Below are 18,460 nucleotides of genomic sequence, written 5' to 3'. Positions count from 1 at the left end.
TGTGAATGTGTGTGAGTGTGAGTCTTGAGCATGAGTGAGCATGTACGTGCCGAGTGTGAGCATGTGTGTGAAAAAGTGCATGTGAGAGAAAGCCAGTGACAAAGCAGGTGGGACAAATGTTTGCCCGATGGCGAATCTGGGTAAAGGTTATATGGGTGTCCCACGTACCGCTCTTGTTCTCGTATCTGGAAGTTGGAAATTACTTCCAAATAAAAAGTTTAAGAAATGAGTACATGCTAGACTAACTTGATGGTGCCAGGAGTTCTTGAGAGTGTGAGTTCTCTTCTCTTCCTCTTATAAACATCTCTTACTCTTCCCATGTAACAGACAACAAAACTGAAGCCCAGAGAAGTCAAGTGACCTGAGTTCACGTAGCACCCCGGGGCCGAGGCGGGATTTGGGCCCAGGTACTGACCACTGTGGCAGGCCACCCCTCAGAAGACTAGACTGCTACTTGCCCGGACTCCCTGAGCCGGACCTGGGGGTGGGGGGTGTCCAGTGCCAGGAACGGTCGGGTACCTGCTGCGGTGTGCCCACGCCCCTTGCATGGCCCGCGCTCCCCCAGTAGGGGGTCAGCAGGCATGCCCCAGTCTGCCAAAGTGTGCCGAGCGCACACAGGATGTCCCGGTACCTTCTGGGGACAGCTGCTTCCTTATCCTAAGAACCGCTCTTACTCTGCTGTTCACTCAACTCTCTATGCTTCTGCAAGAGCACGAGATGAGAACCCTCTTGTTCCAGAACCACGGAGTTCTTCTAGTTCTTCTAGTTCGAGCTTTTACGAGATGGATGGGTTAAAAGCAGTTGGGTTTGGCATGGAGAGCAAGGCCAGAGTGTGGACCCCGGGCCAGAGAGCTTTCTCGGCCGCGCACCCGTCCGTCTGTGGAGGTACAGGAGCCCGAGGGAGGATGTTTATGTGGTTTCTTGTGGCAGATCTTACCAAGGGGTTGGGAGTTACAGCTTCATCCACAGAGGGAGGACTCGCTGTCAGTCAGGGAAAACTGCTAACCGCAGGGCCAAGGGAGGGATCTGATGGTCCTGCTATGCTGGCGGTGGAAAGAGAGGTTCAAACATGGCTGTTTGTTTCCTGGCCCCTGTTGTCTAACACCAAACCACATGGCCTCCATCTCTATGTGCTGGAAGGCACTTAAATCGTTCCTGACAGTTTCGCTTACTGATACTTCCCCCCAGCTTCCAGAATTAGGGTTGAGCGAGAGTCTGACTCTGCTTCTTAATAAAACGGTTTTGGAAATCTTCAGTTTTAGCATGTGTCCTTTATCTGCAGTGCCTTCCTAGAGCCATGAGGCTGTGGTTAAGTTGGCTTCAAAGGATTTTTTTTCCCCATGGGCTCCAGCCAGTTACGTGAAAGAGACCCGTGAGCATTTACTGTATTATTACCCCTGCTTACATATACTGAGATCACTTGTCTTTAGGCAGTTATCCTGTTTCAGGCTGTTGCCTCAATTCTCTGATTCTTCCTGGTTCTGTTCTGCCCCAGCGTAAGTGCTGGGTGGATGTCATCTAGGGGCAGAACAGGGTGCAGCAGCATGAGGAAAGGCTGCCCGCCTGATTCCTGATGACTCGTGTGCAGCATGGAGGTGTGCAGATGGCCAGAGCCATCTTTTTTTTTTTTTTTTAAGATTTTATTTATTTATTTGACAGAGATCACAGGTAGGCAGAGAGGCAGGCAGAGAGAGAGGAAGGGAAGCAAGCTCTCCGCCGAGCAGAGAGCCCAATGCGGGGCTTTATCTCAGGACCCTGGGATCACGACCTGAGTCGAAAGGCAGAGGCTTTAACTCACTGAGCCACCCAGGTGCCCCGCAGAGCCATCTTAGGACGGGACGGCTTTGCATTCTGGTTCTTAGACGTATAGGTAGGCTGGATGCATTGGTGATGAACATCCCGCACTGTTTGCCTGGATCGAATTCTCCTTTGTTTCAGGAGGCTCAGCCTTTTCTTTGCCTGACTTACAGAAGAGGAGACTGGTACTGTTAAGCCCTTGATTAAGAGCAGACACAAAGCCCTTCGGGTACTTTGTGGAGGGAGTGTAACTTACCTTCTAGTGATGGGTGTTGTCCTGTCCGCCTCTGCCCCTGCAAGCACATGGAGAGAGGTGACCTGACCAGCGTCGTCCTGCTCTGAAGTCCACCGTGGTCTTGGGTGTACACTGATGGTAGGAAAAACCTTCCCAATGTCATGCCTTTTGAGGCTGTTTCTGGAGGGGAACCATCTGATTGTACTTTTCAGAAGAGGTTTACCCTGGAGGCACCGCATAACCTTTGAGCCTCCCTTAAGAGATCGGAACAACTGGCAAGACCAGGGCTGCCACGAAGGGGCTGCCCCGGAATGTTGCCTGGCATGCTTTGGGGTTTTTTCACTGGTGGGGTGACAGCTCAGGAATTTGCCTGGGATTTGAGGTCAGGCTGGGTCAGGTACGGGATGTCGGAGGCCAGGTGGGATGGAGCGGACTTGGATGTCTCTCCCCGTTGCAGCAGAGGACACAGTAGAACCTGCAGAAGGAGATGGAGATAACCAGAGAAGGCTTTCTGCAAATGGGGCAGCATGGTCCACACAGCTTTGTAAGGCGGCCAGGGCTGGGCAGAGTGACCCTAATAGGATTTTAGACCCTGAAGGCAAAGCAGATGCTGTGACTATAACTTCCTGGTCCTGAATAATTGAGCAACTGCTTCTCATGGAGCCCCTCTCCCCAGCCCTCAGTCCCAAGCAAGATGAACCTGAGTCAGTGTTCAGAGCAAAGAGCCTGACAGGTTCCAACCTAGTGAGGTGTAACCAGTGAGCCAACCCACCCTCTGAGCTCTGATGTCTGCTTGCCCAGTCATGTGATCAGCCCTTCTGCCTGTGGCTAGCCACAGGTAAATTGAGTGCTGTTTATACCCTCCTGCTTGGTCTGGGAGCCCACGGCACAGCTGTCTGATCAGCCTAGGTAAGGCAAATTTCCTTTTGAATTTGTGCCTCCCCCACCTTCCCACTGAACTTCTCTCACCCCAGATAATAGCCCTGAGCTTTCCATTAAGCAGAATTGGCCATCTCTTGTTTACCCTATAATGAGAGTTGGGGAATTCTAGAACTAGAGGAGGCTCAGACTCCTCTGCTGTACTTCCCTGCCTTCCCCGGGGGACTACTGAGCCATCTGGGGGGGCATGTCATTCTCGCTCCCCAGAGCTGTTCAGGGAGGGCTCTGTGTAGTTGTCTTCCTCATCTGACTGGGATCAGCGAGAAGGTCTTCCTTTGATCTAGCTGAGTTCTCTCCTAACTGAAGTCTCTGATCTTCCCTTCATTTTTACATCCATACAGAAGACTGATAAATTCAAAGTCCTTTACCGTTCCCTGCGACCTACCTACCTACGTTCCTGTCAGCCATGTTTACCCATCTTCCGTGAGATCTCACTGCTTTCTGCATTTCTGTGGCCAATGAATGCCCAGTGCTAACTTTGCCAGGCAGAGCCGAGGCTCTGTCCAGTCCCAGCTGTGTTTCTGGACCTGCAGGAGCCCTTTCATTCTGCCCACAGTCTTGTGGTCTTGGTCTTGCTACCGGGATCTTGTCACCTTTCTTAATTTAACATCGCCTCCTTCATTCGGTATCTTTATTCTACCTTGTCCTGATTTACATCTTTCAATTCCTGGCCTCAGATGAAGCTTCATTCAGGGTTTCGTTTCTTCCTGCCTACCTTCCCTTTCCCCAAATTAGAAGTCCAGAGCAGTGGGGCGCCTGGGTGGCTCAGTGGGTTGGGCCGCTGCCTTCGGCTCGGGTCATGATCTCAGAGTCCTGGGATCGAGCCCCGCATCGGGCTCTCTGCTCAGCAGGGAGCCTGCTTCCTCCTCTCTCTCTGCCTGCCTCTCTGCCTGCTTGTGATCTCTCTGTCAAGTAAATAAATAAAATCTTTAAAAAAAAAAAAAAAAAAAAAAGAAGTCCAGAGCAGTGACTCAGTTGAATTTGACTACAAATTCTATGACTACAACCTGCCAAGATCCAAACGCTAAAGGGTTTAAATCCTTGCTGAGGAGTGAACTGAATTTCCATCCTTCCAAATTAAGCCGGTTCCTTTTTTTTCCCCCCTCACAACTTTATTTTGGAAGAAATTCAAACCTACAGAAAAGTTATAAGCATGGTGCATACCCATTTATCTTTCACCTAGACTCACCGATAACTTTTTGTTGCATTTGTCAAATCTCTTTTCTCTCCTTCTGGGGATTACATATGTGTGTGTCTAGACTTATATATGTGTCTATATGTGTGTTTTGTTTATTTGTTTTGAACTGTTTGAAAATAAATTGCACATGTCATGACACTTTTTGCCCTTAGCCATATGGTATCTGCTGAGAGTAAGGGCATCCTTCTACATAATCATGATAACATTATTACCCTAACGAAATTATCTGTAATCCCATATCATCTAGTATCCAGTCCATTTTCAAATTGCCCCTTTGATTGCTCTTGCTTGTTTGTTTGTTTGTTGTTTATTTTTTTAAGTTTTTGTTTTGTTTCGTTTTTTTTGTTTTGTTTTTTTTTTTAGCAATCTCAACACCCAATGTGGGGCTGGGGCTTACAACCCCAAGATCAGGAGTTGCATGCGCTACTGATTGAGCTGGTCAGGTGCACCTTGTTTTTGCCTTTGAGCCAGAATCCAGTAAAGACTCTCGTTTGGTTATATCTTTTTATTTTTATTTATTTATTTTTTAAAGATTTTACTTATTTGAGAGCATGAGAGAGCACAAGCAGGGGGAGCTGCAGGCAGAAGAAGAGGAGGAAGCAGGTTCCCTGCCAAGCAGAGAGCCCCACATGGGGCTCAATCTCAGGACCCTGAGATCATGACCGGAGCTGAAGGCAACCTCTTCACCGACTGAGCCACCCAGATGCCCCGGTTATGTCTTTTTAAAAAGTTTATCAAGAATTCCCCTTCCACTTGTGTTTTTGGTTTTTGGTTTTCAAGGACTTTGAAAAGCATGAACCAGTTCTGCCTTCTAGCTCTCCCACATTTTGGGTTTTTCTGGCTGTTTTTTTCATGGTGGCATTTAGCTTGTTCTTCTATCCCCTATATTTCCTGTAACTAGAAAGTTAGGTCTGGGGCCTGATTTGGTTCTGGTAAAACACTCCTGGCAAGAACATTTCATGGGTGAAGTTGGGTACTTTATATCACTTTAGGAGGTATATTAGGTCAGAGTATCCCTTAAGAGTAATGGCTAAACTTGATCACATGAGGTGGTGACCACCAGCAGATTTCCCACTGTAAAAATACATTCTTCTTTTGATAAATGGTTTTTGATACTTTGGCGTTTATTTAAACATTTTGTTCCCTGTAGTGTTTCTCCCAGTGGCTTGGCACCCACTGGTGGCTCTTCCTGGCTAAGAGATTACTTTGAGAGTTGCAATAAGGCTAGTTCTGAATTAAGCACTAATGGACATGAGTATGGACATGAGAAGTTCAAAAGAGGAATAAACTTTTTTTTATTTTATGGAAGTCATAGGTTGGGGGGAAGGCAACAAAACGGGTTCAATCAAATTCTGTCAAAGACTAGGTGTTTTATATGACTTGGTATTGATACTAAATTGAGTAATAGTTGCTTACACATATATTGCTATCTGGCAGTTTCCTTCAGGTCAGGGGAAAGCAGGCTGGATGGAGCTAAAAATAAGTTGGTTCACAAAGCAGAAATTTTTTGACTATTTGGGAGTTAGCTGTAATTCTGTTCTCCTTTTCTTTCTTTCATGCGGTTTCCACTCTCCTCACTAGAAGAGGAATCTCTCGTTTTTTTAATTGTCTTCTCCCCCTTGACTCACCCAAGATGCCCAGTGGGTAAAACAGGATTCCTGAGACCCAGGTATGATCACCCTGGTTCCTAGCAAGGGAAAGGACTAGAACCCTTCCAGCCCATGGACTAGTTCCTGAACCAAAGCAGCCAGGTGGTCGTGACAGTTGAGTCTGACAGTGGAACACAGGGGTGGGGATCCGATTGTCACAAGCCTTCTGAGGAAGAAAGATCTGTATCACAGGCCCCTACTGTGACCCCTTGGAAGCTCTCCCTTCTCTTCCATAGATGAGTTCATGAGCATATAGGATGCGCGCTGTTAGAGTAGGAATCCACAAGTTTCAATCACAGCTGTCCTCTCACGGGTTTTTTTTATTTTTTATATTTTTAAGATTTTATTTATGTATTTGACAGAGATCACAAGTAGGCAGAGAGGCAGGCAGAGAGAGAGTGGGGGAAGCAGGCTCCCTGCTGAGCAGAGAACCTGATGAGGGGCTCGATCCCAGGACCCTGAGATCATGACCTGAGCTGAAGGCAGAGGCTTTAACCCACTGAGCCACCCAGGCGCCCTTCTCACGGGGTTTATTAACGAACCTCCTTGATCTCTGTTTCTGCCTCTCCCTCACTTATCTTCCAAGACTACCTGAGGGCTGGCTGGATGTCGTGATTTCTTCTTGCCTTGATAGGAATCAGACTGTTGTGAGAAGTGGAGATCCTCAAGGGTTTATGCCTGTCCTCTGAGTTTAGAGATTGGTCACTCCCAAATAACCATCAGTGGGGACTTTTTTTTTTTTTTTAAGATGGAGAGGGCCAGGCTATGTGCTATTTCTGTTCTTCTTGCAGAGGCCAAGGAACAGCTCCAAAAGGAAAGCCTGCTCCAATCACTAACTGCTAGTATTTTGTTTTGTTTTAAATATGTTGAAATCCTACAGAACTCTTCAGAGAATTCAGATAAAAGGTGAAGAGTTCACACCACTTCCTTCTCTTCTAACTGCAGCTTCTTGAGAATCGAACAACCGTCTACAGAAATGCTGTCTGTTCCTTATCCATGCGCGTGCGCACACACTTGGGATCGCCCTTTTCCCTCCCTGCTGATACAGACTCAGTGTTCTTTTTTTCTTTCTGCACAGTGACCTCTCTAGATGGGTTTCTCCTGGCCCTTCTCTTCAGCTTCCCATAGATGTCGTCTGCATGCTGGGAAGTCAGACACAGAGCCCAGAAAGGCTTTTGCATGAGCTGCACCCTTAACCGTGGAATTAGTCATTAATTCAGGGCCCGGCTGGGTTCGTTTTCCATGCGTATACAACTATCATCTTCTCTCTTTAGAGAAGCCTCCTTGGTCAGGGAAATGCAACGTCCCTCTTCTTTCCTTCTTTCTTTTTAACTCTCGTTTCTGTAGCTGCTTCTCCCTGCTGTGGCTGAAGTGAGCTCTCTCCTTGGTGTTGAGAGCTCTCGGAGCCCCAAGTGTAATTTTCCCAGCTGGGGATGGATGGGGTCTCCTTGGGCTTTCCAAGGAGGGCTTCTTACTCTTGTACCGTCATTAAGTGGGGATTTCAGTTTGACCACAACTTCCCTCCCGAACCCACACGTCCCTGAGTTAAGTGGTTCAGTGGCTCTGGATCACACATCGCTCAGAAGATTGCCTGCAGTGTTTAATCCCAACACAGGACTGAAATGGAAAGAGAATCCCTGTCAAGCTGCTGGAAGGAACTTCCCCTACTTACTGCCAATCTGTTATTGGGGGAATGTTTAGACATTCTGATGCCCTGGTTTACTTTGTTCCTCTCCAGATTGACATATCCCCTCTCCCTCCTGGCCCCCAGCAGCAGTACTGTATCATAGCTGGGGTTGGGGGGTGAGGTGGACAGGGCAGGGCCTGCTCCCTCGATGGCCAGCCTTGTGCCCGGCCTCTGCTTCCTAGGCTGCCCTGCCCCTGCCTACTCCTCTTTTCCAAAGGAAGATCTGTGATGGAAATAAGCAGATGGCAGAAAAACACATATAATAGGATCTCATTTTATTAAAAAGACACACGTACATGTGTGCATGGGGAGAGACCAGGAAGGATGTGGACAGGTGGCGATCTCAGGGCCGGGGACAGGCCCTGTTTTTATTTTTCTCTTCTTGCTCATCTGCATTTTCTTATTTCCTCCAGCACAGGTAAAGCTTCTGGTACCGCGAGCTATCTCTAAGAGGAGAGGTGGAAGGCTGGTGCTAATAATGCTTCAGAGCCCCCACAGCAGGAGAAAGTGACTCGTACCTCCTTTGTTAGACCAGCTAACTGTTGAGTTTGGGCCACGCATATGAGCTCATTGGCTGTCCTTCTTGGGTATTTTGGGTGGGGGAGAGTAGCCTCGTCTCATTTCCCAGGTTTCTATTTTGCTTCAGAGGTGGTAACAGGAGTGACATCGCCCCCCAACTGGGACCCTGTGGCCAGCGGTTGCTTTCTCCCTGTGAGCTGCCAAACCTTCACCCCACGCTCTGTCTCTGGCCAAGCTGAGAAAGGCAGCCCCAGAAGCCTCACTTCCTGCCTCGTCTGCTGCCTTCCCCTGACCCCCTCCTACCCTTCTTCTGAGTGCTGTCATCCTCCTCCTCAGGGTTCCTGGGGCAGGGATTTGCTGGCGTGGTCCAGCCTGAGCCAGGGACTGGAGGGAGGTGCAGAGAGAGTTTGCTAGTCCTTCTGAAGTGTCATTTGCTGGGGGGGGGCGGGGAGGCCCCCGAGATTTGTGTCTGGTAGCCTGGCCCCTAGGGATCGCAGCGGCCTCGAGCACTTCACCTTCGCCTGCAGCAGTGTCAGCAGTGGTTGTAGACGGGCTCGGTGTGGGCACTCAGAGTCCCGCCGGAGGAATCAGTCGATCCCTGGTTGTGCGCTGGGCCCCTCTTGGCCGCTTTTGGTCCAGTGTCTGGTCTGCTCTTTGCTTTGTGCTGGTGGACTCCTCCCCCAAAGCACAGACACCTGACCGCTGGCTGTCTGCACTCAGAGCCCCTGTCCCCGCAGCCTTACACATGGCAGCAGTTGGGAAACAGAAGCGGGTGGCTCTGGAAGATAGCACCCAAGGCGTCTTATCTCCGGTGTGTGCTGTTTTTTTTTTTTTTTTCCATTTGCTGTTGCCCAAGAACCCCAGCATCCGCCGCTGCTCCGCTGCCTGGTGAAATGGCCTGGCCCCGTGCCAGGGTGCTTCGCCAGGTGGTTGGGCTGTGGAGGCGGCTGCATGCGATGGGCCGATAAAACCCCACCGCGCCGTAAACAGGACACTCCACCCTCCCGCAGGCACCCAGCCGGGGCCCCCGCAGCCTGCTGCTTTGTCATGGCCTGGCACGATCTGGGCGTCCCTACTCAGACAGGGGAGCCGATGGTCCTCTTACTCCTCCGCCCCCGTTTCCCAAATCTGAGAGAGGGGTACTTTCCAGAAATGAAACCAGTTCAGCTTCCAACCACAAACAGCCGTTGTGACTTCTCAGCGCTTCTTCGTTGACCATAATCCCACAACGGTGGGGCAGAACCCAGTCCCCAGATCTTTCTGGTATATTCCATGAGGGAGAAGCCCACAAGCTCCTGTTTGAACTACGCTCACTTGTGAGATTTCTTTGAGGACATTCCCCACAGAGTTAGGGCCCCCTTGGGCAACACAGGCACACGCAGGCAGCCTCTCCACCAGTTCCTCAAGGCGGTGTCCGTGCTGGGGTAGGCTGTCACTCCGTCCATGTGTCCCAAGGGATGTGTGGCTGGAACTCATTCTGTGCATCTTTTCTGGGCTGAATCCTTTTCTAAGTTCCTTTACCTGACCTTGTATCCTAAAGAATTGTGGAGGAGGGAGAGTTTAAGTGATGTTAACTGGTTTGACATAAGCTTTCTAGCGAAGACTTTAAGCAGCTTTGCCTCTCACCCTCTGTTCTTGAGAGCATTGCTAGGAAGCGCTGTAGGCTGGGCATGAGCTCCCACTTGCCAGATGGGAGAGCAGGCCCGGGGAGGTTGGGTGGTGTTGGCTGCAATCCCATCAGGAGGAAGGTCAGAAGTGGGTCCTTTTGGAGCCTTGGTCAGAAGTGGGTCCCTCGGGGCGCCTGGGTGGCTCAGTGGGTTAAAAGCCTCTGCCTTCGGCTCAGGTCATGATCCCAGGGTCCTGGGATCGAGCCCCGCATCGGGCTCTCTGCTCAGTAGGGAGCCTGCTTCCTCCTCTCTCTCTGCCTGCCTCTCTGCCTACTTGTGATCTCTGTCTGTCCAATAAATAAATAAAATCTTTAAGAAGTGGGTCCCTCACATCTGACCTCTTGGGGACCACACTGCTCACACTCCATTGTCGCCCCTTGGAGGCTGGCACAGGACCCGTCACTGTCTGATTCTAGCTTTGGTTTGTGTTGTACTTGGGGGGAACTTGACACATGGGTTTAGCCCTTCATCGGTTTCAGCGCCCACGTGAGCAGGTGCTCGCCAAACCACTTAGGATGAGGTTTCTGAAGTAAGTGGTGAGTTTTTGTTTCCTATCAAAATTGAATTTTTCAAAAAGTGCCCCCCTCATTTTCTGGGCATGAAGGAAACATGGCATTTTAACTCTCTTCAGAGGTGTCAGGACTGCCAAGAATTGGGGGCTGGGGAGGGGAAGTGGGGACTTGCTGAGGTGTCTTGAGACAGAAGGTGATTCTGTCACCTTGTGACTGGTAGGAGCTATGCCAGTGGTAGGATGTGGTCACCCTAGAAATAAGGCTGAGGCCCAGCTGCCTCCTTGAAGGGAAAGAAACTGAGGCAAGACCTCCAGGTTTGACTTGGATGCAGTGAGGTCCTTGCAGGTCTGGCAGAGAGAAGGGCATCAGGTGTCACTGGTCCTGGATTGGTGTCCTCCGTTTCTCTCCATTCCTATCTCCCACCCCCATGTTGTTTTCTTCCCTTTTTTGTATGTTTCTTTCTTCGTGTGTGTGTGTGGTGGGGGGGGGTTGGTATATGGAAGAGCAAGTCAGGACCCATGACACCCTCAGAGTCTTTGTGAATCACTTTGGTCAAAGGTAGCCAGAAAGCATGTAGAGTTGACCAGAGTGGGTGGTTGGATTCTCAACCACATATTCTAGGATTCTGAGTTCTGCCTTATCCCAGGGCTACTGTGAATATGGTCCCATCTCTGATTGCCACCCTTAAGCTTGGATTCCTACTGTAGCTCATGAGTAGGGTGGATTATGAGGGGTAGTGCGAACAGTTATCAAATGGGTGTGCTTTAAATTATCCCTGGGAGATCGTAGAATGCCAAGGTTTCAAAAACTTCAAAAAAAAAGAAAAAAAGAAAGAAAAAGAAAAACCCAACCAACCTGAAAAACAGAAAGTCAGTACAGACACCTGGATAATGGCTGCCATCAAAAGACTCCCTTCCCCAAAAAGGTGCTCTAAAGATGGTCCTTCCGGCCGGTGTCTAGGCAGGTGTCTTCTGCAACCTCAGAGAGTGTTTCTGATGCTGAAGGGCCAGGAGCCCAAATGGGGTGATTAAGGAGGAAGGAGACTTGGGTTTAGGTGTCGGACTGCTTCAGACCTCATGGGCAACTGAGTCTGGTATGAGACTGGCCCACTCTGGGCCTCGGTTCCCTTACAGTCCCCGCCTACCCCCCCAGCCCTTTTTGGGGCTGATGGGGGAGTAAAGACCCAGAAAGGACTTTGCAGATGGGGTGAAATTTAAAAGTTCTCTGTAGTGGGATGCCTGGGTGGCTCAGTTGGTTAAGCGGCTGCCTTCAGCTCGGGTCATGATCCCAGCGTCCTGGGATCAAGTCCCACATCGGGCTCCTTGCTCGGCAGGAGCCTGCTTCTCCCTCTGCCTCTGCTGCCATTCTGCCTGCCTGTGCTCTCTCTCTCTCTCTCTCTGGCAAATAAATAAAATATTAAAAAAAAAAAAAAGTTCTCTGTAGATACCAAAGAGCCCTCATGGTCTCGGTAAAAGAAAAATCTCCATGAGGCTTTTGTAGCAGTTTCTGGGGGAAGGCTGGGTGAGGCTGTTCCCAGAGATTCCCTCCTCACTGTTTTCCCTGCCCAGGAGTCCTGGCCCTCTTCCGCACAGCAATGAAGCGGCTGTCAGGATCACCACATTCTGGCCTTTATGCCAGCCTCTTCCTCATCTGCTTCCCACCTGCCTCTCTGCGGCTCTGTCACATGATCCCATAAACTCACTTTCTGGGGCTGCCGCCCGCCTCATCCCTAGGCTCTCCTAAGACAGTTTTGGAGGCCCACAGGACAGCAGTGTTGTGTCTGACCAGCATGCGTCAAAACCTCCCCAAAATATCTGGATTGCCACCTTTTATTTATTTATTTATTTATTTATTTATTTATTTAAAAGATTTTATTTATTTGACAGACAGAGATTACAAGTAGGCAGAGAGGCAGGAAGAGAGAGAGGAAGGGAAGCAGGCTCCCTGCTGAGCAGAGAGCCTGATGCGGGGCTCAATCCCAGGACCCTGGGACCATGACCTGAGCTGAAGGCAAAGGCTTTAACCCACTGAGCCACCCAGGCGCCCCTGGATTGCCACCTTTTAATCTTAAACCTAGGATGGGAGAAAGAGTGGCTGACTGCAAATGGGGGACGTGAAGTTGGGACTTGAACCCAGCATGCCTGTCACTGACTGACTGGGTGACAAGGCCCAAGGAGGAGAAGAGAGAGGCCTGGCCTTCCTGAGCCAGAGAAAGAAAGAGACAAGCAGCCCTGGGGGCTTTACTCATGGGGAGGGGGTTGAGCATGGATGCGCAAGGCAGACAGACTTCAAATCCCTGATCTGATTAGAGTAGATTCCCTTGTAGTAACGTTTTTTTAATTTTATATGAAAACTTAGGCATCTGCCAATCACCAGCCCTGTGTTCTCAGCACTGTGTGGGGTACAAAGATAAATTAGAGACAGTCCTTGGCCACAGGTTGTTTATTATCTCGGAGTTAAAATACCCATAATCCAAGAGAGAGAGGATTCTAGGTACTAAATGAGTACAAAGTGCTGGGGGAAATCAGAAAATTCTTCCAGGGAATCCAGCAGGCTTTGTGGAGGTGGAGACAATTAGGCTGGCCCGGACACATGGGGCAGATACCAACTCTGGCCACCTGTGCAAAACGTCAGAGGAGGGAAGGCACAGGACATGGTGGGAAATGGTGCATTGTACAGCTTGTCCAGGACACAGAGACCTTGAGGAGGAGTGAAATGTACAGGAAAGGTAAGTGGGACCAGGACATAAGGCCTTTGGCTACTGTCTTCAAAAACGAAAATGAACTTTTGAAGAGTTTTAACAGAAATGTTAAAGATCTTTTAGAAGGGTATCTTGCAGGCCAGTATGTACTATTTGGAAAAGTGTTTATGGTATAAGGTGAAAACATATTACAAAACAATATGTACAGCATGATCCCATTTTTTATTTAAAGCACACAGCAGTCCAGCAGACAAAGGTGTATCTCATAGCATTGCGGGGCTTATCTCTGGGTATTGAGAGTCGAGGTTTTTCTTTTTGTTTGTATATTTCCTGACTTTTTTGCAGTTCACGCTTACTACTATTGCAGTGTGTCATTTTCTTCTGTTTTTTTTTTTTTTTAAGATTTTATTTATTTATTTGACAGACGGAGATCACAAGTAGGCAGAGAGGCAGGCAGAGAGAGAGAGGAGGAAGCAGGCTCCCTGCTGAGCAGAGAGCCAGATGCGGGGCCCGATCCCAGGACCCTGGGATCATGACCTGAGCCAAAGGCAGAGGCTTTAACCCACTGAGCCACCCAGGCGCCCCATTTTCTTCTGTTTTAAATGAACACATATGATAGCTGAGGGAGAGGACTCAGAAATATGCCAGGAATAAGAAAAAACAGCCTGAAAGTTATATAGGCAGTAACATTTGTGATGTCCAGATTGTGGGCAGGGAGACCCTTCAAATGCCCAATAATATGGTAGTGGCTAAGCAGGCAACTGTATACCAACCTAGTGGAATATTATGTAGTCATTGGAAATGGCAAATAAGTAGATTGTTGATACTTGGAAGTGGGTATACGAAATGGGTAGAACAAAGCAGAACGTAATGTATATTTCACGTTGATTTCAACTATGTCAAAATGTGTATAAGTAGGTAAACAGATTTAGAGAATATACAGTATGGTTAGCATCTCCTTCTCTATCATGGTAAATGCTTAACATAAATTTTACCATTTAACCATTTCAAGTTCATTATTCAGTGGCATTAAGTATGTTCACGATATTGTGCAAACCTTCCTACCATCCATTTCCAGAACATTATCATCATGCCAAGCAGAAACTCTGTGCCCATGAAAACTCTGCATTCCCTTTACTCCCTAAATCCCCGGTAACCACTATTCTACTTTCTGCCCCTATGCTTTCTAGAAGTGGAATCATACAGTATTTGTCCTTTTGTGTCTGTCTTATTTCACTTAGTATAATGTTTTGAAGCTTCGTCGAATTGTAGAATGAGTCCGAATTTCATCCCCCTTTGAGACTAATGGCCCATCGCATGTATACACCACAGTTGGTTTAGCCATTCACCCATTGATGGACATCGGGTTGCTTCTACTTGGTTGTCAAGAATGGCGCTGCTATGAACATGAGTGACCAAGACCCTGCTTTCAGTTCTTTTGTATGTTTACCTAGAAGTGCAATCACTGGATCATATGGTAATTTTATGTTTAACTTTTTGAGGACCTGCCAACCTGTTGGTGTGTTTTTAATATAAAGCTCTTCAAGTTTATTTATACCTATGATCCCTAGTTCCTTTTGCTCTGCTTAATGCACACACGAATTATTAAGGGATTGCTACAGATGTGAAAACATTTTGCTCTGTGGAAAGGAAAGAGCTTTTATAGATCTTAAGATAGTAGAATTTTTTTTAAGGTTTTTTAAAAAAATTTATTCATTTGAGAGAGATACAGAGACAGAGAGAGCTCAAGCAGGGGGAGAGGGAGAAGCAGACTCCCCGCTGAGCTGCCCCCCCTCCCCAGACATGGGGCTTGAACCCAGGACCTGGAAATCATGACTGAGCCAAAGGCAGACAGACGCTTAACCGTCTGAGCCCCCCAGGCACCCCAAGATAGAATGTTCTGAATGTGACTGTGGAAAGCAGGGTCAACCCAGATGACTGAAACTTAACAGATGATTCCGGAACCCTTAGATTTTATCAGCAGCCTGTTTTTACCATCTCCCAAAAAGCTTTAACCAAGGTAAAATTTAAATGGATGGATTTATAATTGCTTTATTTTTGTCCAATTTAGCCAGAAGAGGGGAGACAGAGGAGGGAACCAAAAGACTGATTTTCCTAAGCTAGATTCCTCCATCCCGGATGGTTGAAAGGAGTTCTATTGTTCTCTTTGTCTCAGTCACCTAGGTTCCCTGAGCTAACCAGTCATGAAGGACGTGTGAAGAGTTCTTCAGTTAATTGGGTTGAATTTGTGCAGTCCTCAGGAGCCCCTCAGTGGGTGCCGGAGAGAGGCAGGGCAGAGGATAAAAGATTGTTTTGGGGCCCCTTAGAGTTCCCTCGTTAATGATGGGAAACAGTCCTGCCCTCGGGAACTTCGAGACTTAGGAGTTCAGGGCTCCTGGTCCTTTAGGAACAAGAGAAAGAAGACATGTATAAAATCACCCCTTTTCTGAAGTAAAATGATGTAAATTGTTTCCAGTGATAAAGACCAGCTGGTTAAGTCAGGATAGCTCCGGTCAGACTGTATTTGCTTAGATTTGGCCTAGAAAAGGCCTCTTCAAATAACCTTTTAGGATGGAGGTGGATACAAGTGAAGACATGGCCGTCAGGTGAGGCTTTCCTAGGAGACAGAGGATTGGTTACTCGTCTCCTTCCTCCATGCTGACGTCAAGGTGTGCGGGCTGTGCTCTCTTCCAGCCAGTGTCCCATGCTCCGTGGCCCCAGAAAAGTCAGTGTGTAGGCCTCAGCCGCCCCAGGTCCGGCGTACATTCTCCCTGGACACCATCCTCAGCTCCTACCTTCTGGGCCAGTGGCCACGAGATGCCGATGGGGCCTTCACCTGCTGTACCAATGACAAGGCCACCCAGGTAATGACGTGTTCTCCTAAGGGGATAGGGATGGGGGGCGGGGGCTGGCTCAGGAGGCCTTTGGTCTACTTACCAACTCTCAGTCACTGACATGATCTGTCCTGGGTTTTGGCTGTAAGTCTTTACCATGTGGCTTCTCAGCATCTGATACTTACCAGCTCAGTTTTGTCTGTAAACCTACCGTGAAAACGAACTTGCATCCCACCTGGCTGGTGGAAAAGAGAAGTTAGTCTGGGTTTCCCAGTCTGGCTTTGAGTATTTGTGTGTGGGTAAGCAAGAGTTGACTTTGGAATCTCTTCTAGGTTTTCAAAAATGAGCTTTACCTTTCTAAAATTAAGCAGGCCAACATTTCAACCGAGTTTGCGTTCCCCAGACAACTGGGAAAGGGGGCCAGAAAGTGTCTGGAGCTGGGATAGATTCCCCTGGAGCAGTAGGAGTGGAAAGCTCTCAGATTGTGAAGACTCTAGCCCTAGCCAGCAGCCCACTGGAGTCCAGTGGGACTGTTTAAGTCCTTTGGAGCCCAGGTCCTCTCTGTCAGTATTTTTCTTCCTGGTGGTCTTTTCACTAAGAATCCTGAACTTCGAAGGAAACTCTGTGGGTCACCTGGCCCCTCGGCAGTTTTCGAATAAGATAGTGTTCACCTGAGCAAGGGGTCATCTCCTATGTAAAATTATACAAAGATATTTCTTTTTTCTTTTTTTTTTTAAGATTTATTTATTTATTTGAGAGAGAGGGAGAGAGTGCACATGCAGGGGTGGGGAGGGGCAGAGGGAGAGAGAGAATTCCAAGCAGACTCCCTGCTGAGCCCAGAGTCCAACTCGGGGCTGGATCTCATGACCCTGAGATCACGACCTGAGCAGAATCAAGAGTTGGACTCTCAGCCAGCTGACTGAGCCACCCAGGCACCCCATACAAAGATACTTCTTAATCTGATTCAGGACTTCACCATTCTTAGCAGTTGAGTCCAGTCTTTTCCCTTTTGACACATAAACCCATTCCTCTTCGACTTCAGAACAAACGACTTGTTCTCAGGAAAGAGGAAACAGGGTGGGTAGCATGGGGCCTCAGAAGCAGGCCCGCATCCTGGGGGGTCCTGGGCAAGTCAGCTCTTCCTTTGCAAGCCGGGAGTGTGTACCTGCTCGGCTTGCTCGAAAGTGTTTCGTTCCCTCACAACCCCCTGCCTCTTCTGTGCACATCCCGTTGGTCCCTTGCTTTTATTTATTATTTTTTTTTAGTAAGCTCCATTTTCAAAGGTTGCTAGTGAACGTCTGAATGCCCAGTACTGTTCTCGGCATGTTGGAATGAAGGATAAGGAAATGAGAACAAGATTTGGCCTCTGTGAGTCTGGATGCCAGTTCCATGAAGGCCAGTGAACAGACAGCCAAGGGATGAGATGGGGCCAAATGTTTGGCATGGTTTAGAGGAGAGAAATTCTCATGGGAATGCCCCACCTTGAACCAGAAGGAATTTGCCGCAGCTGAGATCACTGGCCCTCTTTCGATCTACGGACAGAATGCGAAGGGAGGACACGCTCCAGTGATGGACAGCAGGGGCCTGCCTCCTTGGAGCCCCAGGCACTGCTGTGCCCTGTATCCTTGGGAAAGGCTGAGTAAGACGCCTTCTGCTTTGCCCTCACAGGCCTGGAGTACACACTCCCTTCTCTTTGGAGAGGAGGGTTTAATTCAAAGAAGGTATCTAGTCAAGCAGGGCTTCCAGGAGGACAGGACCCAAGGCTCCTTCCAGTGTGCAAGCTCAAGTGTGACATCCCCCTTTGTCAGGTGCGGGCTTCCCACTGTCACTGTCACTTCTGGCCACCGACCTTCTAGGAAGCCTCTACCCCACTCCTTGGAGAGTGTTCTCTTTGTCAACTCAAGGGAGGGTTGGCCTCAGACGTTCCCTGGCGGGATTTAGAGGCCTGGGCTCTAGGCTGTGTGTTTTTGCTCAGGCTCCAGCTGCAGGCCAGATCTTTTATATAACAAGTCTGGGCTTCTTGCCACGGCAAGACAGAGGTCAGCGATGCGCCTCCGTGGGTCTGGCAAGGCCAGGCTGTGCAGCTTTCCTCTTTTCCCGGGATGGGCTCCAGCCCTCGAGGAACTCTTAGCAACCTGTCAATATTGTGGCCGGAGTCAAGATGTGGGAGAATTCTGATCAACGTAGGCATCCAAACCAAAGTATGCATCCTGCCCATCTTTCAGTGCTGGCCTTCTGGGAATTTTCGGCTTCTGGACTTGGGGCTCCAGTCACATTTTTGCTTGAGGCCCCCACTCCTCCCCAGCCTGGCACAGGCTACCTCCTTCAACACTGGCATTACACCGGGAAGCCCTGAGGTTCTCCTACCCTCTCCCTAAGTGATTGGTATTCCTTCTCTCTGCAGCACAGGCATATCCCCAGAACGGACTAGAGATGAGGGAGGGGTTTTATTGGGGAGCTACAAGGGAGCATGGACAAAGGTAGAGGGAATGTAGGGAGGCAGGATTTACCAAAATCCTTGAAAGCTTTTATGTTGTTAAAAAAAAAAAATAGGGGCGCCTGGGTGGCTCAGTGGGTTAAAGCCTCTGCCTTCGGCTCAGGTCATGATCTCAGGGTCCTGGGATCGAGCCCCACATCGGGCTCTCTGCTCCGCGGGGAGCCTGCTTCCTCCTCTCTCTCTGCCTGCCTCTCTGCCTCCTTGTGATTTCTGTCTGTCAAATAA

At 48.9% G+C, this 18,460-nt stretch overlaps 1 protein-coding gene across 3 annotated transcripts in view; it reads left to right on the top strand.

The window, feature by feature from the left end:
• The window catches only part of FAM117A (family with sequence similarity 117 member A), a 45,178-nt gene that overhangs the window by 11,317 nt on the left and 15,401 nt on the right, over positions 1 to 18,460 (top strand). Inside the window, exons 1-2 of one of the 3 annotated variants that reach the window (XM_047709305.1) lie at positions 12,904 to 12,931; positions 15,599 to 15,768. The exons of 1 other annotated variant lie outside the window; for it this stretch is intronic. In XM_047709305.1, the coding sequence (XP_047565261.1) occupies positions 12,919 to 12,931; positions 15,599 to 15,768 (183 nt within the window). In that variant the 5' untranslated portion in view covers positions 12,904 to 12,918. Of the gene's footprint in view, positions 1 to 12,903; positions 12,932 to 15,598; positions 15,769 to 18,460 lie in introns of those variants that run through there. One more of the 3 variants, XM_047709304.1, reaches the window with a different exon arrangement.

Source organism: Lutra lutra, chromosome 16 (assembly GCF_902655055.1).
Source record: "Lutra lutra chromosome 16, mLutLut1.2, whole genome shotgun sequence".
In the NCBI taxonomy this organism is placed as follows: Eukaryota; Metazoa; Chordata; class Mammalia; order Carnivora; family Mustelidae; genus Lutra; species Lutra lutra.
Note: the sequence above shows the minus strand (reverse complement) of the source record. Positions and strands in the feature narration are given on the sequence as shown.